Source organism: Maylandia zebra, linkage group LG3, assembly GCF_041146795.1.
Source record: "Maylandia zebra isolate NMK-2024a linkage group LG3, Mzebra_GT3a, whole genome shotgun sequence".
Classification (NCBI taxonomy): Eukaryota; Metazoa; Chordata; class Actinopteri; order Cichliformes; family Cichlidae; genus Maylandia; species Maylandia zebra.
The window spans coordinates 38,497,262-38,524,012 of NC_135169.1; the positions used below are offsets into that span (position 1 = coordinate 38,497,262).

Consider the following 26,751-nt stretch of genomic DNA (forward strand, 5'->3'; position numbering starts at 1 on the left):
GCAAGACTTTATCCAAGCTGTGAGCATCACAGCAGATGCCTTTGTGTCAAAGTAGCTGAAGATAAAACACAGAAAAACATGTAGGTGATTTTCCTGGCCTGGGATTTTATAAAAAATATTCTGCAGTACATCAAAAACGAAAGAAAACCATTAATTAATGAACATTACCTCTGACGTTACAGCAGTTTTATTAGAGACACGGCTAAGCATTTTGCATTTTGAATAATTTTAAAAAGTTTAAATTTGTTCAGTATTGAACAGCAGAAATGAGGTTTTCTTTTCGGAAGAATGTAAAAGGGAAAAAAACAGCGGCCGACAGCGCTGTAAACAACAGTAGACTTGTGCGTAACAAGCAAGCGAATAATGAAGAAAGCAAAACTGTTCGAGAGAGAGAGAGAGGGGGAGGGAGAGAGAGAGAGAAAGAGAGAGGGAGAGGGAGAGAGAGAGAGCTGCGCATCGCAATGGAAGCAAAACAGTAAAAGAGTGAATTCATGACGATGTTTATGTGAAGCGTTTGGATCTTCTTTTGCTGCTGGTTCGGTCAATATTGTTTGGAGAGAGATCAAACTAACAGCCTTAGAATCAGCGCATAAAGGGCGTAAACACAAAGCGCGGACCCGGATCAGCGAGCTGTCGGCTTTCAGCCCCGACTGTGAGAAAGGCGACATCTAACTGATTCTGATCCGCGGGTCACGCCCTGTGTTTAAGTCTATGTGAAGAATCCCTGTACCTGCTCTCATTTACTGTTTGGTGGTTCTTGAAATTTTGTGAGATGTCACCAGAGATTCTGGCATTTCAGACAAAATAAATTTATATTAAAAAATCGATTCAGGATTTTAATGAATCGATTTTACGTTATCCAAGCCAGAATCGATTTTAATCGATGAATCGATTATAAAAACCCACCCCTAGTGTGCGCACCGCGGATGACGTCAGTGCGCACACTGTGTCTGAGGAGGATGTGCGGAGGTGCTTCAGGAAGGTGAACGCACGCAAAGCTACTGGTCTGGACGGGATTCCCGGCCGCGTCCTCAAGTCATGCGTGGCTCAGCTGGCTGGAGTGTTCACGCACATCTTCAACCTTTCCCTCTCTCTGTCTGTAGTCCCAGCCTGCTTCAAAATGGCCACCATCGTCCCTGTACCCAAATCCTCCACCATCTCCTCATTGAACGACTGGCGACATGTAGCCCTGACCCCCATCGTGAGCAAATGCTTCGAGAAGCTGGTCAGGGACTTCATCTGCTCTGCACTACCCGACTCACTGGACCCTCTACAGTTCGCATACCGCCACAACAGGTCCACTGATGATGCCATAGCCCTGACACTACACACTGCCCTGTCACACCTGGAGAAGAGAGACACGTATGTGAGAATGCTGTTTGTAGATTACAGCTCAGCATTCAATACCATCGTTCCCTCGAAGCTGGACAGGAAACTGCAGGATTGAAGAAAATATAATCTGATCAAACATTATTCAGCTTTAAATATTGTTCAGCTTTAAAGTTACTGTGCAACTGTGTAATAAAAATGTGCTCACGACTTTGGCCTTGAGAGCGATAAGAAGCGATCGCCTCATCCTGCAGGCGAAAGATATCTGCAAGCGAAGAGGCTAGAACACCCAAGGCCGCTTTCCTTTTATGGAGTTGTTTTTCTGCTAATGCAGCACTTTCCTCACAACCCCCTCCTGTAAGTTTTAGAGAATATATACCCATCCTCACAGCAAATATTGGGAATCTCTTGATGTGAGCTGTGTTGAGAAGTTGTCTCTGTCTCAATAAAAGTTCACTGATTCCCCATCTGCTGCAGGTGTCCGGTTGTCTTCATTCTCCGCCAGCCTGGTTAAGTCAATTCCTCCTTAACATCTAAAAGAACCTATTTAATGAAGGAAGACGGTTCACTTTGTGTTTAATATTATTCTATTGCTGTTGTTGTTTTTTATATCCTTCAATTGGCGTCACGGAACAGGATCCGCTCCAGGCCAAACTGGAACGGGGGGGAGGACATCAGCCGTGGTCTGAGTGAACGGAGTTTGGACAAAAGCTGTGTGCACACAAAAACAAGGTAAGCAGACCTTTTATTTCTGCTATATTGAACATTATAAAAATACTTAGTGTCCAAACTCCTAGTAATTCATAACCAAAATTGTCTGGCTTACTTAAGGCTTGTTGAGAATCAGACAAGTGAATAAGAGATAAGTGAATAAGAAATAAGTGAATAAGTGAATAAAGATAAGAGTGAACTGAGGTCTGACCACGGTTGCAGCCGACGGGTTGCTCTCCGGTGTCGGATAAATACCTCAGTGCAGGTCTGGGACCTTGAAAGGGTTTATTAGTAACGCCTTTCTAAACAAATTAAAAGGTTAAAGGCCTTGAGAATATTTTTTAGTAATATTCTCTAAACTACAGAAGGGTTAGGAAGGCCCAGAGGACTTTATTAGAAAAGATCCTCTAAAACTTAAAAAGGAGAAGTACTGGTTGGAGTCCAAAGGAGGGGTCCCTTTGATCAATAGGAGAAAACGGATCTCTTCTTAAAACCCCGATGATTTTAGTGTTTTAAATGTTTTGATGTTCTGTTTGATATTGGACACACATAAATACACGCTGAATGCTTGCTGTGGAACACTGGGCAGGACAGTTTGTTCTCCGTTGTTCACAGATTACACAATTAAAGGAACTAGGTTCCTCTTTTGGTTAAAATAATACACCACACATAGAATTTTTTTACACATTTATTACATACATAAGGAGGGTAATGAGTGACTGCAGGTAATGTATGAAGTGTGAATGAGACGTGTGAACAAGGTGACAACCAACTAGCACCCCTATCAGGAAGCTCTAGGCAAGGTTACCCGCCAGACTCCGGTTTGGTAGAAGCTTGGTAACACCTGAAGGGATATTTCAGTGCTGACTCACCTTTAAAGCAGCGCCCCAGCTGATTAGTGCCTAACAGAGGCAGAAACCCAGCTGGCCCAAATTCTCCTTTAAAATCAATAAAAGAACACTCCTCCATTGACAGTAAAATGGATGGAGAATTAGATCGACAAACTAATGATGATGGTTGGGGTCCCGGTGTTATTCTTAGCACATTGGGAGAACAATTAACATGTGTTGAGACAGTCATCAACTCCACACACCAGCCTAAAGAAGCAAAAAAGCAGAAAGAGTCACTGAGGAAAACAGCTGAAAGGTTAATGAAAGAAAAGGGAAAGAATGAGGGGAGTAGTGGTAATTGGGGAATAATTTGGCAGAATAAGGCTATGCAGGCAAAAGAGAAAGAGGAAGAAGCCAACTCAGCAGCAGCAGGTGCAGGTGTGATAAGCGGGGTGAGACACAGAAAGGAAGCAGATAAGCACGCAGGCCGCAAAGCTAAATTTAATCACTGGGTGTGTTTATGGGAAACTGCAAAACCACACATGAAGAAAAATAGGTCTCAGCCACCTCCCTATTCTGCCTCAGTCCAGACTCCTCCCTCAGCAGGCATATATCCGGTACTTAATATCTCTGGTGGAATAATGACTATTGGAGAAGAACCGCCCGTAGCTCCAACTCCCATAGATACCAAGCATTTTTGCCCAGGAAGCTCCTCTCTGTCGGCGACACCCTCAGCTAGTAGTAGAGCCCCCTCTTCCATGTCCCATTGTTCTGGAACCGGATCTGAGGGCCTAACTGACCCATTTGCGAGCGCACCATTTGCGGTTCGAATGAACAGACAGGAACCCACTGAACAACAATTAACTGATCTAGAAGCAGCATTACGCAGCTGCTTAAATGAACATAGGTCAGTGGTCCAGGTGAATAATCGTGTTGCGTCAGCCCCTCTTTCCCGGTCCAACCCCTTTGCCAGCACTCCTGTCGCTGTTAAGGGAGATCTGACCGCTACTGCAAAAACTGAGCCTGGCACTTCACCAAATGTCACAGTTACCATGTCTTTGGTGGGCCGTCAGGATCCGGAAACACAGATGAGTTTAGCCCACGTTTTTGCTGACACTGCTACCCCACCAGGCGGGGGAAAAACTGAGGATACTGATGATGAACTCAGTGACCTTAACAATACACCCCCCTCTACCCCTCACAGTTTAGGATATCAGACTAGATCTAAGGGCCCTGTGCCTCAGCCTCCAGGCATGTTTCCCCTGGTCCAGACTAAAGCGCAACGTAGACCAGTGTATCAACCTTATTCATTCGGAGATGTCCAGGCCCTAGTGGACAAACTCCCTGACATAATGGAGGGAGGGAATGCCTGGTTGGCTGGTTTGGATAAATACACAGCTGGACAGGACCTCGCACTGGGAGATTTTAGAGCTATTATAACTAGGTGCACGTCCCGATCTCAGGCAGCGGACCTGGAACAAAATGCGGGTACTACCACGCATGAGAACGAGGTGCCACTAATGCAGGCCTTGAGGTTTATTGGACCGGCCCTGCGCAAACAATTCCCACCCAAAAATCAAGGCACCTTACAGAAATTTAAATGGGAGGGAAAGCAAAATCCCACCCATTATCTAAATCAGGCTGTTGAAGACTGGGTGAACCATACAGGTCATCACCCCAGTAGGACTTGTTCACAGAGCATGTGGTTTAGAAGGGCGGTGCTGAGGGGCATTCCGGAGTCAGTAAGCCAGAAAATGGAGGATAATCCTGATTTGCAGGACTGTGACTTTGCAATCTGGAAGAAACATTTGATTTTTAATCTTAACAAAGTGCAGATTAAGTCTGATGATAAAGCGGAGAGCGTCGAAGATTTACAGTTGCAACTGTTGAAGGTTCAGCTGCAGAAAGCGAAAAACGACCTGGGTGGAAAAGGTGACAAGCCTAAAAAGCAGCTTGTGGCCGCTGCGGCTCCCCCTCCTGGTCCAGTTGCCCCTGATTTGTATCCGAACCCGTGGCCAGCTGATCCACAGCCCCCCCAGTATGGTGCTTATCACTCCCCGGCCCCTTATGGGCAGAGAGGTTCCCCATTTGGAGGAAACAGAGGTGGTTTCAGGGGAAGAGGTCAGATGGGAGGTGGTAGGGGAGCCCAGATGTATGTTTGTTTCCGGTGTGGACAGCCTGGACACTGGGCTAAAGCGTGCCCTTTGAACCCGGCTGCTGGAAGAGGCAGGGGAGCCCGTGGTGGGCCCTATCAGCATCCTGGCCACAGAGGTGGACCTCGTGGTGCTTTAGTTGAAGTGCCCCCGGCCCCACAGATGCCTGTGATGGGGTGGGAGTACTACGAGGGTGGTCCCCAGCTATAGGACACCCCACAGACTGCCCAGGACAGTGAAGGGACAACGGCGGACCCTATGCTGTCCATAACTGTAGATAAAAGAAGAAGCAGCTTTTTAGTGGACACTGGAGCTACGTACTCCACCATTAGGGATGTTGCTCGTGGAAGACTTACTGACACAGTGATTACAGTGGTGGGCATATCTGGGGAACCTAAAACTCTGCCTTACACCGTGCCCCTCCCCACAACGGTTGGAGATCAGACTTTGTTACACAGCTATGTTTGTTCAAAACAGGCGCCTGTGAATTTACTGGGAAGAGACTTGTTGATTAAATTAGGAGCCACAATACTCTGCTCTTCACAAGGCCTAACTGTGACTCTCCCTACTGGTGTTGTGCTTCCCTGTTCTGATGGGCCAGAGGGAGGTGGTCAGTTTCTGCTACAACCCTCCTCCTGTTTAGCGGACTCTGCTGACATCTACTGGGCATTATTGGAAGTTGAAACACCTGCTGAACCAGGAGTTTGGACTGCTTTTCAGCAATGGCGGCCGTGGCTCTCACTCCTGCATCCTTATGTCCCTCCCCCTGACCCACCTCATGTTACACTGTTTTATGACAGGCATGACACCACCTGGTACCAGCACATGTTCCAGGAGCAGTGTGAGGGGCGGGCTTGGTCTTTGAACATGTCGTGCATTTTTGCGGCACCGGAGGGAGTGGCAGCAGCGGTTACTTTTACAACAGATCAATTACAGTGGTACATGATGTCTGATGAGGCAGCTCCCCATGTGTCACTGGCCTTACATCCTGGACACCAGGCTAAGGAGCTGGGTGGAATGGTTAAACGTTCCCTTGCGGCCACTGACTGGACACCTACAAAACTCCCACAGGTTTTGTTTTCTCCATCTACCAACACATACCAAATTTTAAATGATTGCTTTAATTCCGCAACACTGCAACATGGAGTAGTCAGCGGGTCACATGGCAGAGAACACACAGACCACTGTGATGCTGCGCCTTTACTCGACTCTCTTCCAGATTGTTTGTGGTCCCTTGGACCCACAGATGTAGGTTTAGTTGATGTGGAGCCAGTCTCTTTTCAACTGTCATCTGCTACCCCTTTGTGGCAGCCTCAGTACCCACACAAACCGGAGGCTGAGGCTGGGATTGCAGAAACAATTTCTGGTTTGGTCACTGCCGGTGTCCTGGAGCCCTCCTGCTCTAAGTGGAACACGCCCATCCTACCCGTTGAGAAAAAAGGCACGGGGAAGTTCAGAATGGCACATGATTTGAGAAGGATTAATGCCTTACTTGGCACTCGTACTTTGCCTGTGCCTAATCCTTATGTTGCCTTGACCAACCTCCCACCATCTCATGCCTGGTTCACCTGCATTGACTTGGCTAATGCCTTTTTCTGCCTCCCACTTCGTGAGTCACTGCGTGACATTTTCTCATTTACATTTAGAGGCCGACAATGGCGTTACACTCGCTTACCACAGGGATTTGCCCTCTCCCCAGGACTGTTTAATCAGTGTTTGAAAGAACTTTTACAAACCTGCCCACTACCATCTGACTGTATGTTAATACAATATGTGGATGACCTTTTACTGTCTGCTCCCACGGCTGACATCTGTTTGGAGGCCACCAGAGTGGTACTTCACCACCTGGCCAACACAGGTTTTAAAGTGAGCAAAAACAAACTACAGATTGCAAGAAAACAGGTTTCTTTTCTAGGCCGCATGGTCTCACAGTCCGGTATTTCCTTGTCCCCAGAACACAGGAACTCCATTTTGCACCATCCAAAACCTCTAACTGTAAAAGACATGTTGTCATTTTTGGGCCTAACTGGTTACAGCAGGACCTATGTCCCAGACTATGTTGGCCTTACTTCCCCTTTGCGCGCTTTGGTAAATGAACAAGGCATGAGAAACCTCTCTGCTCCCCTCTCATGGACTACAGAAACAGAACAGGCGTTTATAAAGTTAAAACAACAGCTTTCTGTCGCCTCTGACCTTGCTGTGCCAGATTATGCTTTGCCTTTTCATCTTGATGTTTCTGGAACTGGAACCCATATCAATGGTATCCTGTTCCAGAAAAAAGGGGGAGAGAGAAAAGTGTTGACATATGTAAGCGTAATGCTTGACAACACTGAAAAACGCCACCCACCGTGCACACAACACGTTTCTGGACTTGCAAAAATCATTCAGAAAACAGCACACATAGTGATGAACCACCCACTAAAAATTTTGACATCACACAGTGTGGTGGCCTACGTCTCCTCACAGGCCTTCACACTCACTTCACTCAGGCAGAGACGCCTCAGTACCATTTTGGAAGCACCACACATCACCTACTCACATGAAGGCATAAACATGGCGGATCACATGGGATCAGGAGAACCACATATGTGTGAAGAGGTTGTGCAGGTACAGGAGAAAATCAGGCCAGATTTGCAGGCAGAACCTCTAATGGACGCAGAAAAAGATTGGTTCACAGATGGATGTTGTTTCAGAACTGAAAGTGGAATGTTGAAGGCTGCATGGGCAATAGTGGAACAGACAGACATGAGATGGAAAACAGTGAAGGCAGAGCAGTTGACAGGACAACAGTCTGCACAGAGAGCTGAACTGAGAGCGGTGATTGAAGCCTTAAGGATGGGAAAGGGACAGAAAGTGAATATATACAGTGATTCAGCTTATGCTGTGGGAGCAGTGCATGTGGAGCTCAAGCAGTGGCTAAGAGCTGGTTTTTTGACAGCCAGCGGAAAGCCTATTAAACATGAGATAGAAATGAGGGAATTAGCGGAAGCACTGTTGTTACCTGTTAAGGTGGCAGTGGTAAAATGCAAAGGACACAGTGCCGGATTGGATTTAGTGGCATTAGGTAACAAACAGGCCGACTTAGTAGCTAAGCAGACAGCTGGTTACTTACCCTCCCTGATTATGGTAATGGACCCAGAAGCCACACCCCCTCCAGAAAGACCACCCATACAACTAGGCCTAGCCACAATCAGAGAGTTACAGGACAAAGCCAGCCCCCAGGAAAAATCATTATGGGTAACAAGAGGGGCCACAAACACAGATGTCTGGCGTGGCCCAGATGGAAGGCCCATTCTACCGCCAGGGGTCAGACAGACAGCAATGGAAGAGGCACATGGAGTGGGGCATGTGGGACCTGCACAAATGATGAGAAATTTAGCCGTCTGGTGGCACCCTTATCTAAAAGACATGACAAAATACATGGTTAAAACCTGTAAGGAGTGCAACCAATTTGGAATCAAGCCCGCCTTCAAGCCAGTAGCAGGGTACTTCCCCATCCCACTTTGCCCAGGGAAAGAAATAATCATTGATTACACAGACATGGTGGACAGAGTGGGTGGTTACAGGTACCTGCTGGTGGCTGTGGATGCATTTTCAGGTTGGCCAGAAGCCTGGCCGACAGCAAGTGAAAACAGTAGAACTGTGGTGAAGTGTCTGATTAATCATTATATACCACAGCATGGGTTTCCCGAGGTCATAAGGTCGGACAATGGTTCACATTTCAGGAACCACGATCTGCAGAGGGTTGAAGCCGCATTAGGTTTGAAACATAAGTTTGGCTCGGTTTACCACCCCCAGTCCCAGGGGAAAGTGGAAAGGATGAATCAAACTCTAAAAACTAAATTGGCTAAAATCTGTGCACAGACCAAATTAGATTGGGTTAAGGCATTGCCTCTTGCATTAATGTCCATAAGATGCTCAGTAAATCAAACCTCTGGTTACACTCCATTTGAGTTGGAGCATGGCAGGCCTTTTCCTGGCCCCTCCTCTCGCCTGTTAATGTCGGATGAAGCTGATTCAGACCTCGATCCGAGGACATATTATAACATGCTCCGCAGTTTTGTTGCCCAGTATTCCTCACAGGTCGCTGAAAGAAACCAGCAAGAGCTGAAAGAGGCGGCTACACCTGGAATGGACTACGTCCTCCTGAAAGTCACAAAGAGAAAGTGGGCTGAGCCTCGCTGGACAGGCCCTTACCGCATAACAGAGCGGACCTCCCACGCTGTCAGGCTCGAAGGTAAAGGTGACACCTGGTTTCATTACACACAGTGCGCTGCTGCCACCGAACCAGGAAGAACCTTGAGAGAGGTGCAAAAGGACCTGTCAGAAGGAGCTGCAACAGCATCACCAACCACTTGAGGGAGCCAAAACTCAACCTACAAGCCGGCTGGTTACAAAAGGGGGTGTTCTTCACACTGAACTAAACATTTTTATTTTTTTTATTTTTAACATCTTTTATGACTTTGCTTTTATATTGGCTTGAGTTTTTAAGATTTACATTTTACATTGCAATAGTTTTAACCGCTGAAAGCTCATTTAAAGTTGTGTCACTGATACTTTTTGTTGCTCTTTAACTCCTAGAACACGCCCTTGGCGAGGTGGGGGGAACTGGACCACCTTTCTGTGCCCCATCATCCTCTATTAGACGACATCCAAGCTAAGTAAACATGTCTTGGCCCTTTCCCCCTGAAATGACAGGCAGGCAAAGATGTTGCGTCTTTGTTTCCTTCCTGGCCCTGGGTCTCATTCCCATTGGCATAATCCTGATCTGTGAAGGGCCCCCGACACTTCTGACACCTTCAAGTTCAAAAGCTTCGCCCCTTTCTGACAGTCCCAATCTGACAAATGTAGCCCCTAGGGTCTTGCCCACCACTTCCTCTCCAGTTTTGCCCACGCCCGATCCAGTTAGAAAGAAACGAGACACGGTTACCTCCTGTACCCCAAGCACGACTAGAATGATTACTCTTTGTGTCCCCAACAATAAAAGTTGGGTAGTTGAAATAGATTTCGCTAGCTTCCCAGTCACTCCCGTCACCAAAGACCAAGGGGGGGATCTTTTTAACCTGGCAGTACATCTCTCCTCCTCAGTGTGGTATATAACCCTGGGAGGTTGGCATCAGTGGAAGTGGTCCAGTTTAGTGTCAGAAACGGACCTCGATTGGTCCAAGCACTCTAGGGGTCAGGCTTTGCACTGGAGAAACCAAAATATGCTCAGAATAGCAAAAAAACCGGATCTTTCAGGCTTAATTTTTACCCTAAAGGATCTGGCCTTGACCTCCTGTCAACAATTTATACTTGCCCCTTGGACTGATCGCACCGCCCTGTATTGGCAAATGGAAATATGCCCTAGCGTTGGTGCAGCTCCAAGCTCTGTAGTTAAAGATGATAACCCCACCTTTAATGGCCCTCCGGTGACATATACAAACGGGGGGAGAAACGGCCGAATACGCATTGTAGACACGAATAAAATGTCTAAAGATGACCTCTTCCAAATTCTAACCGGTATTTCTGGAGCAACAAACAACTGGTTACTACTAGCTGAACAGGCTGCTGACAAGACGGCTTCCGACTGCATAGTATGTATGGGAGCACGCCCCACTTTAAGAGTTGTACCGGCGCCAGTCAATAGTGCATGCCTCCTGCACCTTATGAACAATACAAAACGAGGTCATTGCTCATATCTGGAAAACCACTTTCCTAAAACTCAACGCTCGGTCTCTAATAAACCACCTTTCTTTTCTTCAGATGTAGCTGTGAACAATTTCACTTGTATTAACCTGACTGGCAATGCAGTAAAACTAGGTAGCTTGAACTCTTCTTGGTGCACTGAGATGACGGTTATGAAACCAAACTTCCGACCTACGGCTAGGGCTGATTTGTGGTGGTGGTGTGGCAATAACAAGTTATATGATGGTTTCCCTCGGGATGCGTCAGGTCTTTGCGCTCTCATAACTCTTATTTTACCTGTTTTAGTCACTCCAGTAGATCTCTCTATAGAAGTACACGAAGTTGGCCTCCCATCTTCCTCTGAACGCCGCTCTAAACGTTCTCTAATCCCAGGTTCAGCTCATAATCCAACCTATATTGATGCTGTAGGTATACCCCGTGGGGTCCCCGATGAATATAAACTGCGAGACCAGGTTAAAGCAGGATGGGCCTCGATACTTTGGATGGTTGAAATAAATGCGAATGTAGACAGAATTAACTACATTCACTTTAATGTGCAACTGTTGGCTAATTACACTCGAGATGGTTTTGAAGCTGTGCATGCACAGTTATCTGCCACTTCCCTAATGGCTTTCCAAAACAGGGTCGCAACGGATTTTCTCCTCGCAGAAAAAGGCGGAGTCTGCAGCCTTTTTGGCCAGGAGTGCTGTACCTATATCCCCAATAACACAGCTCCTGATGGTTCCCTCACTAAAGCTATTACTGGTCTCACAGCTCTTACTGTTAAAATGAAGGAACACTCGGGCGTTGATACTGCCATGTGGGACTCTTGGCTTAACATGTTTGGCAAATATAAGGCCCTTGTAGCTTCCATTCTAGTTTCCATCTCAGTTTTTGTTGCTATCCTAGTCACCTGCGGTTGCTGTTGTATTCCATGCATTCGATCCCTCTTCCAGAGATTGATTGTTACAGCTCTCACTCCTGAGGATAAGGATCTCGCCCGGCAGATGCCTTTATTGGCTAGTCAACTTCCCACCTCCTCGCCAACGGATGATGAAAACTCTGATCGTGAGGGTGACGAACATTATCGTCTTTCTCTTGTTTAAATGCTTCTAGAATGGTTGTTTCTCTGTGGTGTTTTGTATTAGGTTTGTTATTAATTGTTTCCCTCACCCACTTCCTCTTGAAGGATATATCTGGTTGAACTGTGTCTGGTCGGGTTGTGAGGGTTAAGCGATGTGCTCAGGGTCTCCGGACTTAAGCCTGAGCGAATGTGTACTCCCACCACTGGATATAAATTGTTTTTTTTTTTTTTTTTCACACCCCTTCCTCACGTTTTACCATATTTACTTTTCAATGTCCTTAGCAGTTACCATTCTGAGTTTATTTTACGGTTGATTTATTCTTTCACATTTTCACGTTTATATCTTTCATTATTATAGTATACTCTGTACTCTCCACATTTTTATCATTACTTATGTTTTTTGGTTGTTGAGTTACAGGAACTGTTAATTTTGTGTCACTACCCTGGTTGCACTAACTCGTTGTATCCGTGTGTGCAGGACAGCTGTTACTGCTTTCATCGGGAACCGAGACTGCTTGCAGCCGACCCCTGGGCAGGGTGGTGCCTGGACTCTTTTCTCCTCATCTGCAATGACAGATAAAGACAAATGATAAGACCCGAGGAGTTTTTCGAGCCAGGCTTCGACACGTCTCTGTGTTCCTTTGAATGTTACTTATTTTTGTGTGTTGACCCATTTAAGATGGGTCAAAAGGGGGATTTGAAGAAAATATAATCTGATCAAACATTATTCAGCTTTAAATATTGTTCAGCTTTAAAGTTACTGTGCAACTGTGTAATAAAAATGTGCTCACGACTTTGGCCTTGAGAGCGATAAGAAGCGATCGCCTCATCCTGCAGGCGAAAGATATCTGCAAGCGAAGAGGCTAGAACACCCAAGGCCGCTTTCCTTTTATGGAGTTGTTTTTCTGCTAATGCAGCACTTTCCTCACAACCCCCTCCTGTAAGTTTTAGAGAATATATACCCATCCTCACAGCAAATATTGGGAATCTCTTGATGTGAGCTGTGTTGAGAAGTTGTCTCTGTCTCAATAAAAGTTCACTGATTCCCCATCTGCTGCAGGTGTCCGGTTGTCTTCATTCTCCGCCAGCCTGGTTAAGTCAATTCCTCCTTAACATCTAAAAGAACCTATTTAATGAAGGAAGACGGTTCACTTTGTGTTTAATATTATTCTATTGCTGTTGTTGTTTTTTATATCCTTCAGGATCTAGGACTGAGTAGCTCCCTCTGCAGCTGGATCCTTAGCTTCCTGTCTGACAGACGCCAAGTGGTCAGACTGGGCAACATCACCTCATCCCCCGTCACACTGAACACTGGTGCTCCACAGGGGTGTGTACTGAGCCCTCTCCTGTACTCACTCTACACCCACGACTGCACGGCCACTAACAACTCCAACATCATTGTGAAGTTTGCGGACGACACTACAGTGGTGGGTCTTATCACCAACAGTGATGAGACAGCTTACAGGGAGGAGGTCAGCGCCCTGACCCACTGGTGTCAAGACAACCATCTCACCCTCAACGTCGCAAAGACAAAGGAGTTGATAGTGGACTTCCGGAGGTGCAGAGAAGTACACACCCCCATCACCATCAACGGCGCTGCTGTGGAGAGAGTGAGCAGCTTCCGGTTCCTTGGTGTACATCTGGCTGAGGATCTTACGTGGTCAGTACACACAAACAAAACAGTGAAGAAGGCGCAGCAGCGCCTCTTCTTTCTCAGGAGACTGAAAAGATTTGGAATGAGCCCCCGCATCCTCAGGACCTTCTATCACTGTGCCATTGAGAGCATCCTCACTGGATGCATCACCACCTGGTATGGCAACAGCACCGCCTACAACTGCAAAGCTCTCCAGCGAGTAGTGCGGTGCTCTGAACGGATAATTGGAGGTGAGCTTCCCTCCCTCCAAGACATCTACAGGAAGCGCTGCCTGAGGAAAGCGGGGAAGATCATCAAGGACTCCAGTCACCCCAGCCATAAACTGTTCAGACTACTTCCATCAGGAAGGAGGTTCTGCAGCTTCCGGTCCCGCACCAGCAGACTGAGAGACAGCTTTTTCCATCAGGCCATCAGACTGCTGAACACTTCAGACACCTCAGCTTCACTACTGAACTTTAACATTATGCACTCCATACTGTACAGTAACGCCACTGTTTTGCACATGTCTCACTCTGTATATTTTATTTTATATATTTTATTTATTGTTTACTCTATTTAATTTGTAAAATATGTGTACACACACACACACACACACGTAGAAAAATATTTAGTATACACATCCAGAAATGCATATACTATTATATATTGTACATATATTTATTAGTTTCAGATGTAGCCATTCTTGTATTTTGCTTGTTTACATTATTGTATTTTGCACAACTCTGTTGCTTGTGAAGCTCGCACACAAGAATTTCACTCACATGTGCTGTACCAATGTACCTGCACATGTGATGTGACAATAAAAGTGATTTGATTTGATTTGATTAGAGTTTATTCCTGGTGCTTCAGCTCACCCTGCTGGTTAATACATCACTTGTCCAATGCACATTTACAATCACATTGACTACATTCATCCATCAGTATTTTTTTCCAGTGTTTTTTGGATATGTGTGGTACCCCCTAAGGATCAAATAATTATGGGGACAAATGCCCATCGCCATGTGTTTGAAGGCATTTTTGAGGCTCAAAATGTGGTTTTAATGTCAGGGTTACAATTAGGTTATTAGGTAATGTGCAATTCACTTGTATTTTTATTTTTATTCCTATTTATTCTATTTATCCCCTTTATATATTTTATTTATATATGTGTGTATATATATATATATATAATATTCTGTAACTCTGTAACTTCTGTCGGTGCTGTGCTTTTGGAAACCGAATTTCCCAGAGGAACCCACCCGAGGGATTAATAAAGTTTTATCTTATCTTATCTTAGGTTATGGTTAGATATAGTCTAAGGGTTAGGGAATTATATGTCCTGACTAAGATATGAAAATGTGTGTGTGTGTGTGTGTGTGTGTGTGTGTGCAGTGCGGGTAGGTAGGATTTTCTCACAATGACATTAACAGCTTATGCAAGATAGGGGAGGAGCAAACTTATAAAAGCTTCCATGACCCCCTTCTATTTAAATCATTAGTCTTGGTGCACGGTGTACTGTGCAATCTCTATGTTCTCTAAAAAAAATTCCTCTGGGAACAGATTTACTGTCAATGAAATTTTGGCACAAGTCTTTGACAGTGAAAGTGACATAGAAGTGAATGTGTTTGAGACAGAGGATTGTGTTGAGGAGGACGCCGATTTTGAGGAATTCTCATCCGATGAGAATCCCCCAACCCGTTTGTGGCACATTAGTATATGTGAGGGGGCAGACTCCTCACACTGAAAAAAATATGTTGTTGGATTTACTTAATTCAATGGTGGACATTTGTTGCACACAGATGCTTTGGCAGCAAATGAAAAAATTGTGTTAAATTAACACAAGTTATTCGCTTTCAATAAACCTATAAATTTTGTCTTGATAAAATGTGAATGAGACATGTTCTGTTGAAGTAATTTGAAGTCTTGGAATATTTTATTCTTTCATAATTTTCTCACTTTAATCCAACACTATTGAGTAACTTTTACCCAACACTAATTGGTCACTTAAATACTACACGTTATCTTCGTTTAACAATGTGTTATTATATTCTAGTATCAAGTACACATTTTTTAATGTAAGCTTTATAACATATCGCACTCTTTCTTTCAAGATGGTAACCTGAGTGGGGAGAAAAAATAAATAAACTAAAAGGTCTAATATCTATACCATGATTGACTTGACAAAACACAGAAAAACACAGGTTACCTCTTTGAAAGAGAAAAGTAATACAAAAAATTCTGCTTAAGGTTTTAAGATTAAATGAACAATTACAATTGTAAATAATTTAACATAATGTTAGTTACCATTAATTCTAAAATTACTGGATTGGGAAACACCTACCTATTAACCTTATCATTAACATTATGCATTTTGCCCTAATTACTAAAAAAAGAAAAAAATACCACTTGCAAGTCAAAACCTTTATTAAAGAGCCACAGAAATAACAGTGATAGAGTGACTTAAAAAAAAATTAACAAATACGAAAAAAGTTTCAAAAATTCCAGCAATGATCATACTGAAACATCTTGGTTTAAAAGATAAAACCATCAAAGCAATCTTAGACCAACTAAATTAAACCTAAAATGCTGTTTCACACAGCCATGATGGGACTATTTGGGGTGAACAATCCTACATTTCTTCACTTTTAAAAACAAATAAACCAAAATCTAAAAATGCTGCCAATTAGAAAACTTGAACAGAGAGCAAAAAGGAAAAAACAAAACCAAGCCAGGCCCCATCTATATGGCATTTACAAAGTACACAATAGTGAACATTTGTCGTTGATATCGAACCTCCAAAATGCAGGAGAACAAGTGAGAGAGCAAACCACCTCACATGCCGAGCAACAGTGAACTTTCTTTACATGAGCAGTTTTGTCTTTAAATTTTGGGCTTTTCTTGAGAGCTGAGTTGCATCCAATTCCATTACCACCTTCTGAATGACCTCAAAGGTGTAGCGGAGCTGTGATGGGTAGCTCATGTTCAACGAGTAAAACAGTCCAAAAAGCATGGCAACTGCAAGGGCCACACTATCCAAATCCTGAAGAACCACCACACCCTCGATGATGATGCCAACATCAGGACAGTCATTGCCTGGTGTATCTCTGGAGACATAAATGCCCACCGTTGTTTTCTCTATAGCAGTCAGTGCAGTGGCCTCGATCATGTCCTGGTTAAAGATAAAACATTTCTTTAAGATTCCTTTTTTAGGCAAATCCTCTTTTTTACATGCAGTGCCCTGTCCTGCTGCCATTCATGATCTGTTTCTAAACGGAAAAAAAACAACAACAAATAGAACACACACGCACAAAGTTTGTTTTTGTTTTTTTCAAATGAAGGGCATTCAAGGTCTACATTAGTCTTTTGTTAGAAAGACATTGGCCCACCAGCAAGCCAGGCTATGTCACTCAGAAGAATTTAGATTTTCTTTCAGCCTCACAGTTGGGCAATTTTTTTTTCCAAACAAAAGCGATGTAGCGAACAAGTTTAACCTTTTGTTTTAATCTCAGTGTTAGAATCTCTTTGCCATATTATTAAAGAGGACTACTAGGCCTGCCTAGTCCAAGGAGAATTAAATGGCTATCTGAATACATTTTGAAAAACGTTGCAAAGCCACAATCTACTCATAAAACACTCACCATGTACTCCTGCACCAAGATGTCAGGATTTTCATTCAGATAGAAGCACAGTCCTTTGATGAGGGACTCCCTTCGAGCATCAATGTCATCCTTAAGAATTATAACAAAGAAAAAAATAGATACATTTTCAGTAGCATAGAAGAAAGTGATCAAAGACAGTGTTTTTGAACCAGTCATCAACATGCAACACCAGCAAAACAATTTTCAAAAGTTTGACATGATTTTTAAGGAGTGGACTAAATAGTTTCCAGATCATATAAAAAAGATAAATTTTTCACAGTGGGACACTAAATGCATGACAAAAATGATAGGGTCCTTTCAGTAGAATTGGTACTCACAAGTAAAAGTTGAGCTTTGCAAAGGATGCAACGTATAAATCTTTTACTGACCTAATGCAATGCATATACACTTTGTAGTTAAATAATTTAAAAGTTCTTACTGTCATCATGGCAGTTACATCCTTTATCTTCCTGCCCTGCTCCCCTGATTGCGTTGCAAACACTTTCAGGAGACTTTAGGAGAGATAGTCAAGCTGCGACAGAAACCTTGACTGTAAAGTCATGGTTGTGATGCATTTGAACTCTGCGTTTATCTGAAACAACGTGAAATTATTTTAAAATAATGGCTGGTATAGAGCATAGTTCTTCATCTGGACTCTGCTATGCAATATATGGACACACATCCTAATAAAGTCAAGCACTCCCATATAAAAAAGAAATAGAAAAAACTTATTAAAGACTTGCATCAGATTTGGCTTGCTTGATATAGTAAATCACATAAGGCTTATATGATTTACTCATGAAAGTGGCCACTTTCATATATTATTTTAGTAAGTATCCAAAAGTTTCATTTATATAATTTTTCAAGGGATCTTATATCTGTTTTCTCTCTTGTATGCTTTTCATACAAGTTTCACACAAGACAGATACAAACTTTAGAATATTTATATATATCTTTTCCATATGGACTACCTTTACACATTAACACATCTATGACACAACTAGTTAATCCTCTCGAGGCAGGCGTTGCCGATTTGCAACAGTTAAAAACTAACAACCTGATTACCCCACATACATATTTTATGAGGGGTTTTTTTACTCAGAAGTACCACTGCGGGACTTGGTTATGCATTAGCAACAAAAACTTAATTTGAGCCTGAGAGGTTTAATGCATTTTTTTTTTTGCTGTCCTCTTTTCCGTACTTAAATTACCTCTGCTGGGAAGAAAAGAGCTGGCCATCTCTCTTGTACATTTCTGATCATGGGAGCATCAAAAATGACTTCTTGTCTTCTCAATGCATATGTTCTGTTCATTTTATCCATGACTGTCTCTCTGTTGTTGCGCCTCTTCACATCGGAAAGGAGTTCAACCCTCATCTTCTCAAGGGACTGTTCACTTTCTCCAAGTGGAAAAGAGGGGCAGTAATCCACTTCACCCCTCTATGGTCGCTTAACGGCAGAAGCAGGGGAACATTTCTCAGCTGGCTTATTTTTCAAAGAATTCACACATACTTCAGGACATCCTATTTTGCGGAGATGTGTGCGGTAGTTTGATAACTTGTATTTGAGGCTCAACTTCCATCCCGCATAGCCACTGTGTGAGCCTTTTTCTTTTAAACATGGATGCTTCAGGATGAGTGCCTCTGCAACTTGGTCAAACTTACTGTCTGTGAGGTAGACTGTGTGCTTGACTACCTCCTGGATTAAACCCTCCAAAATGTCGGACTTCAGCTTTGGATCAGGGATCAGCAGCATCCCATTTTCTTTGAAAGCTACATGGGCCTGCGCAAGCTTAATTTCAGCATCATATGTGAAACGGGGAATGCAGAACAAATCTGGCCACGAAGACCGTGATGATGTAGACTCTGGAGATGAAAGAGTCACGGTGCTGTCACCAGAAGTAGATGTGTCATCAAGAGCACTGGTTGATGGAAAAGAAAATGTGTCTTCACCTTGGTCTTGAGGTTGGAAGGGTGGTTATACAATTTTGATTGTCACTTTGTCTTGGATTTCTTCCCAAAAAGTGTGTCCATGAACTGCAATCGGAAGGGTTCCATTATTTTGCACTGAGTCTTTATTTCAGCTTCCAGTTCAGCAACAGTTGAAGGCAGACCAGCAGAAATCATGACCCTCTGACTACTGTCTGGTCCAAGGATAACTCTGAGAATAGCTGGAGCTGTCATGGTCATTCTTCACTGTCTGTTAGGAAAGAATAGGAAAATGTAATTACAATCAGTTTTATAACAAACCTCATATTTTATCATTATAACACTATAACAACTTAACTCTGGGGAAAAAAAAAACACCAGTTAGTGTGCCCAAGGTATCCCATACACATTTATATGTGACAGCACCGTGCACACTTTTTCAACAGTCCTTCCTTATCTTTAATCACATCCACCAGTGCATGATGTTGCCAATTCCATCACCATTTCCCACGCAAACAAGGTTAAACATGGAGGTACAACATACTTATCACCCAGCACAATTTTTTTTAAATGATCTTACCCAAAGACACAGATTGATCTCTTCAAGGTCACCATCTGCATACCTCCAACTGCATAGGCAGCCAGTGGGTATTCATCAGCCAGTTCCGAGACTTCCACAAGAGCAAGTTCTCGTGCAGGTGATGGAGTCAGCTGAAAGGCTCCATAATGCTCACAATACCATCCACACAGCAGTTTTAACACAAAAAATAGTCACTGCTGCAAAATGCATATTTGATGGATTTCCCCAAATTCAGGCAAGCCACCACAAGAACCTTATGCCGCTATCATACCAGGCCTGTATTGTATTCCCTTACTACAAACATTTTTTGCAATGTGTATTTCAGATACAAAAGGATTTCTCTGTTTGAAAGCTTGAGCTAGCTCTTCCTTTAAAACATCTAATGGGACAGTGGATGCTTCTGACACATCCAGCAGTGATTTATCAATACTTGGAGAGGACAGGTGATAACCAATCATAAACTGATGCTTCACAGCCAAAGACAGAGGGACGTTTTTAAAACAACTGGTGTGTTTCATAATCTTTTTAAAGAAACTGTGCTTAGCCTAAAATCTAATGGTCCAAAGTCCCACGAGAGGCCCAAAAAGCTGAATTAGTTGTGGGTAATGCTCTATGTAGTGGTGTTTAGGCAGCAATTTGTTGTTAGGAAACACCTCTTGATACCTTTGTCGATGATCTGAAATTTTGCTCTCAAGGTAAGTAATAGACTCTTCACTGTGAAGTGGAGAAACCACTAGCTCAACAATCTGTTTTAGATCCAACAAGACCTGCCATACTGGCTCATGTTCAGGGACTTTGGGGCCTATCAGAAATGGGAGTAGTCTTAACAAGCACCAGTTTTCATGGGCATTGCCCCCTATGGTTTTCCTGCTTGAAAGATTTTGTGGCAAAGCATGAGGCTTATTGGTTTTGTCTGTCCACTTGTATGGGAATGCAATATGGAATTGTTTATATCATCCAAGGAGATATATTTCTTTGATATCAGTAACTTGAGGCAATGTGCTATTTCAACAGGCACAATGCCTTCAAAGAGATCATGGGCAATGTCAGGAGGGTAGCCACTGACAACATGAAACTGAGAAAGTGCTCCAGTAAAAGGACAGCCTCTTTTAACTCCAAAATAGCTAGTGCCACTATCTATGGCTGCTCTGACATGGGTTTCATGTGTTTCTTTTGTTCTGAGAATGAAAGTTCCTGACCTGACCTCATGTGATTGAATGTCTGAAGCAGTTGCTGTACAAAAACAACAAATGAAGGGGCCTGTAAAGTTCTCAACAAAGCCTGCTATTCCATGTGCTCCTAAATTGTCAGCAGCAATAATCTGCACTGTCCTCTTCAGAGATTTGTCCAGTTGAGGGACAAAAATTCCATCAACTTCCAAAGACCTTAGGTCGTGTAATAGGGGCTCTAATACCTTGTCATACCCAAATGATTTTACGTTGTCAGTTTTGCACAAAATGCACAGGAAAATTGAGGATAAATTAGAATGAGAATCTGGGGGTAGATTATTCAGTACCCAGTACACAGCACAAAGTTTGTGAGTTTTGCGGGAGGTGCCCAAAGGGTTACAGACCTCAAAGTCATCAGCGTACAAAGTTATGGATAAACTTAGCTCTTCCCCTGAAAACAAAGTATTTACCTTACAATGCAGACCATCCTTATAAGACCTGTACAATATTTCTTTTCCTATCAAAGTCTCCCTTCGTGTTTCATGAATTCTAACTATCTTGTCCACAATATCTTTCCTACTCAGCAGCACTCGCAGGGATTCTAGGATGGGAATATACTGCAATGTTTTGTTTTCTTTCACATCTAAAATATATTCAACTGGTTCAACAACATTAAAATTTTCCTTGTAATATTGATTACGTTGATATGAAGAACTCAATGGCCCACCCTTTTCTATGGCCTTATTTAGAGGATTTGCTAACCACAGAGAAGTAGTGATTTCCTCTATGACAGCTCTGTCAACTTGAAGGTTGTTCTTCTTAAAAATGTCCACTAGAACACCTTCAGCATGAGATTTTGAGAGACAGTCGCTTAAGTGATGAAGTTCTACCAAAAAATCATTAATTGCTCTGCTTGGTACATTAGAAAAATGTTCCAATTTTAATAAAGATGCTGCCAAACTGTGCTCAATTACATTGGGGAGGTCATGTGAAGCATCAGCACTGCTACCAGACTGAGCACCCTCACCAATGTGTTCATCAAAGGTACTGGAGGCAGATTCTGGATAAGCAACTGTGTCTGATACTACTTACTATTCCTGGTTTAAGATTTTTTACTGAATAACACCTGTGTTTCCTCTTGTGGGATCTAAAAGATCCGAAGACATTTGTTTTGAATTTGCAGTCCAAAAACATACAAGTTACAACCTCATTTTTCTTCAAGTGTGCATGTGAGTCCAGTAATCTCTCTCAGACACAAGATCCTTACAAGAACACAAATGACAGCTATGTACATCCCTGTGACTGATGACTATTTTTAACAACGTGGCATCTATTCAAATGAATTAATAGTGCATTCCATGTTTTAAAACTGCATGGACAGCTTGCATGAACACATGGAATACGATTATTATTTCCAAAGTGCCTATGTCTCACTCGATAATGTTTCAGAATATGTGACCTACTTGGAAAAACGGAAGGGCAGGTCTTACATTGCCACATTTACTATGTCACTGCAACACTTCTAGCACCATTCACTGTAAAAGAGAAAATAAAGAAGGAGTGAGGTGTAGTGAGGATGAACCTTTAAATCTAATGATGATTCTCTAAATTACGTATGACAAGCAATTCACAAAGTGTAATATTAATAACCCAATTTTTGGACAGAGTTAAACAAACTACTGATTGCAAAGAGATTGCATAAATGATAGCTGTACTTAGAATTCATATATTTAATAATGCTTGAGTGTACTGTACTGCATATATTTGCATATTATCTGTATCATAATTAATTACGAAAACTTTGACAAAATACAATGTCACGTTCTTACCACAACAACTCAAACCCCCGATCCAGCAGCTTACTTCAAGTGAAATGCAAATAGACTTTGTCTCTCAATCTGCAGCAAAAAAAAAAAAAAGGCGTTGAGGGGCGTAAGCTAACTTAATGCCGCCGATTACATTAGCAGAGGTGGTTTGATAGCTACGTCCACACGTACCCGAGTATTTTTGAAAACGCAGATTTTTCTATGCGTTTGTGCTGCTTCTGTTTTAAAGATATTAATGAAAAGGTAAAGGTCAAAAGGTCAACCAGCCCCCCCACATTACCCAAATCAAAGAAAATTGATGTTAAACGTTTGTGCTACGTTTGTGCTGGTTTGTGCTGCAAACATTTTTGTTTGTGCTGCTAACATTTTAAACATTTTAATAAAATAACGTCTTGATGCGTGCTTGATCATCCAGGTAAGTAAATCCCAAAAGGTTGATTCTGTCCATCTGGACATTTTCAGTTGGAGAAACGTTTCGTCACTTATCCAAGTGACTTCTTCGGTCTCAGCTAACTGCAGGTTTCCCCAACCTTATAAACAGTACATTTGCATAGTGAAGGAAACTAGCACCACTGAATGAACAAAGTGCTGGGGGGTTAGTTCCATGATTGTTAGTATGCAAATTCTTATGACCATTGATCAACGACAACTAATCAAAGCCTACTGATCAATGGCCATAAGTACCATTCACAGAAAGTGGGGAATGGCTACAATCACAGCATTGTAGGATGGCGAAAGATTTACCCTTGGGCCCCCCTTCTCGATTCAGAGATGGTCAGCATCCTGACAGCCCGATGGACAAAGCTGTCTCTCAGTCTGTGTGTTCTGGCCCGGAGGCTCTTCAGTATCCTTCCTGATGGCAGCAAACTGAAGACGCTGCTGAAGGGATGAGTGTAGTCACCTGTAATGGAGACGACCTTCCAAATGAGGCAGGTGCATTGTCATTTTTTCCTGCAGAACCCAGTGCAGGAGTCATACCACACAGTGCTGGTGAGGATACTCTCAACTGTGCCTCTGTAGAAGGTGCTCATAATGGGGGTTGAATCTCTTGTGCTTCTCAGTTTGCAGAGGAAGTAGAGTCGCTGCTGGTCTTCTCCACATTCAGGGACAGGTTGTTGTTGCTGCACCACTCTGCCAGATGGTTAACTTCACCCCTGTAGTAGAGCTCATCGTGGGTCAGCAGAGTGAAGAGAAGGGGGCCCAACACACATCCTTGGGGAGCCCCCATATTCAGTGTTCTTGGGCTGGAGGTGTTGCTGTCGACCCGTACAATCTGCTGTCTTCCTGTCAAGAAATCTAGCAGCCAGTTATACAGCAAGGTGCTGATCTCCAGCAGATCCAGTTTGTGAATGAGAGGGAATGATGATGCTGAAGGCTGAACTGAAGTCTATGAACAGCACTCTGACATATGAGTCTCTAGTGTTGAGATGCGTGAGGGCTGAGTAAGGGGCAGTTGAAATTCCATCATCACTTGAGCGTTTTGACGAAAGCGATAATTTGATTTGATGCATGACTAACCGTTCAAAGCACTTCATAATGATGGAGGTGAGTTTGACAGGACGGTGGTCCTTAAAGCAGGAGGTAGATGACTTCTTGGGTACAGTAATGATGTTGGAGGCTTTGAGGCACATGGGAACGGCGGTACTGATTTTGGCAAGGGATCTCCACACACTGTCTGGGGATTGTGTCACCACGGTCTGCAGAGTGGGCTTGTAGTCTGTGATGGTTTGTATTCCTTGCCACTGCCTCCAAGTGTCTCTGCTGTCGCTGAAGCTTTGCTGTAGCTGATGCCACGTGACAGGTTTGCCCTTGCTGTTCTTTGGCTCACCTAATTCCCGGCTCTGAAGGCTTGCATTTTTCAACCTTAGGAGCATTTAAACCTGACCTGTGAGCCTTGGTTTCTGATTGGCCCGGACAGTGATAGGCCTGGTGTCACGACCTGCAGGATCGGCAAGGTGCTGATCAGAATCTCTCCACTCCTAGCCCTCCTTCTCTTCTCTTTTTCCCTCTCTCTCCCCCTCTCTACTTCTCTGCCCTGTTTTGCAGGGGGCAGAACTCATGGCGGCTTCACGCCCTCGGTCCACGCCTTCCTGGATTGGGAACACTTGGGCCTCATCAGACCAGCTGGTATATTAGAAGGAGGAGATGAGCTGTTCAACGCTGGATTGTTGTGAAGGCTCTTGTCAGTACACGTCTAGCTCAAGTTTCCTGTGCCTCCATCTCAGAGACTTAACGAGTGTTTCTTTGTTCCTAGATTCCCCGTGGTTCCCCGTGTGGAGTGTGGAAGGAGTGACTGGTCGCTAGCGGAGAAGAGAGAGGCTGAACTGAGCGCGTGTGTGATTTCCCCGTTTTCCCTGGAGCCCTGCCCCTCACGTCTTGTATATAGCACTAACCCCACACTGTCTGTACATACACTTGGTCAAGATCTGTAAATAAACAGTCTCTGTTTAAATGCTACTCAGGAGTCCTGCTAGTGGATCCTCTAAGCAACCCGTGACACCTGGTCTCTGTGACATCATCGATGCATTTTGGGATGTAGGCAGTAACAGTTTCTGTATATTCCTTAAAGTCTGTGGTGTTGTCGTGTGTGGCAGCCTGTGGTGGAAAAGCAGTCTTGCAGTGCCTCTGAGGACCCTTCTGGCCACACCTGTACCTGCTTACGAACTGGTTTGGTGACTTTGACCAGGGGCCTGGGGGAACCCATGGCACACCTAGGTTTCTGCCTGTACTGACCCTTATGCAAAATAAGTGGAATTAAGACACAGTTCCAAAAGCAAACACAACTGATCAGTGCTGAGAGTGGTCCTGTTGTTGAGGTTGGGGTGATCCTGTAATCTCTTATGAACTACCTCCAACGCTTCTATGACTGGGATGCAAGTGAAGACAGATGTAACATCTCTCCCTCACTGTACATGTACTGTTTATAAAATTAGGGAAACATAACCTGCACAAACAAAATAATTTGCAGGACAAATGTTTGACATCAATTTTGTTCGATTTGAAGACGGTAGGGGGGGCAACTTCACTCACATGTGTTTATAAGGTTGGGGAAACCTGCAGTCAGCTGAGACCGAAGAAGTCACTTGGATAAGTGACGAAACGTTTCTCCAACTGAAAATGTCCAGATGGACAGAATCAACCTTTTGGGATTTACAGTACTTACCTGGATGATTAAGCACGCATCAAGATGTTATTTTATTAAAATGTTTAAAATGTTAGCAGCACAAACAAAAATGTTTGCAGCACAAACCAGCACAAACGTAGCACAAACGTTTAACATCAATTTTCTTTGATTTGGGTAATGTGGGGGGGCTGGTTGACCTTTTGACCTTTACCTTTTCATTAATATCTTTAAAACAGAAGCAGCACAAATGACAAATTTAGCAGCACAAACCAGCACAAACATAGCACAGTTGATTGACACCAATTTTGTTTGATTCCATTAATGTGGGGGGGCTGGTTGACCTTTGATGACCTCTAGAAATTTCTATTAATATCTTTAAAATGATAGCAGCACAAACGAAACTTTTTGCAGCACAAACCAGCACAAACGTAGCACAAACGTTTGATACCACTTTTGTTGGATTTGGGTAATGTGGGGGGGCTGGTTGACCTCTGATGACCTCTAGAAATTTTTATTAATATCTTTAAAATGATAGCAGCACAAACGAAACCTTTTGCAGCACAAACCAGCACAAACGTAGCACAAACGTTTGATACCACTTTTGTTGGAATTGAAGAAGGTGGGGGGGCCAACTTCACTCACATCAGTTACTGTCCCTCCACACATACGACTCGGTTCTGCTTCTATGCCCCAGCTTTGTTTACTTTTTCCCACCGAGGCTTCTAGACTTCTGATTGGCCAACATTTCTGCACGGTTAGGAATATATTGCCACCTGTTGCTTTGGCATGTTCATAGCAGCGTTTTCCTTCATTTCTACCTTTATGTGTGGACAGGATTATTTTTTAAAACGAAAACGGAAAATGTCCGTTTTCAAAAATACCCGTGTACGCGTGGACGTAGCCAAAATCTCACCACGGTGCAATACACACTGTTGAATAATGTAACTGAACAGTCATTTTGCAAACTAATTGAAATTCAAGACCAAACAATGTTAGAGTTAAGTTAATTGCAACTTAACGGCTCCTTGTCAAAAAAAAAGAATTCAAATGAAAACACGCCAATTCTTTATTTAACGTTAA

At 43.4% G+C, this 26,751-nt stretch overlaps 1 protein-coding gene across 3 annotated transcripts; it reads left to right on the forward strand.

Moving 5' to 3' along the window:
* Positions 1–1,449: 1,449 nt before the first annotated feature.
* LOC143416529 (uncharacterized) lies at positions 1,450–5,343 on the forward strand. 3 transcript variants are annotated; one of them, XM_076881831.1, is made up of 3 exons: positions 1,450–1,686; positions 1,807–1,838; positions 1,966–5,343. In XM_076881831.1, exon 3 carries the CDS (start codon positions 3,020–3,022, stop codon positions 5,231–5,233), a length of 2,214 nt encoding a protein of 737 aa, XP_076737946.1. In that variant the 5' UTR covers positions 1,450–1,686; positions 1,807–1,838; positions 1,966–3,019; the 3' UTR covers positions 5,234–5,343. The 3 variants fall into 3 exon arrangements, with proteins under 3 accessions (XP_076737946.1, XP_076737944.1, XP_076737945.1); XM_076881829.1 differs by having other exon boundaries at positions 1,450–1,838; XM_076881830.1 differs by having other exon boundaries at positions 1,807–5,343.
* The last annotated feature ends 21,408 nt before the right edge of the window (positions 5,344–26,751 follow it).

Excerpts from the sequence above, each read along its gene's own strand:
- LOC143416529 (XM_076881829.1), top strand. The coding sequence starts at position 3,020 with ATGGATGGAGAATTAGATCGACAAACTAATGATGATGGTTGGGGTCCC.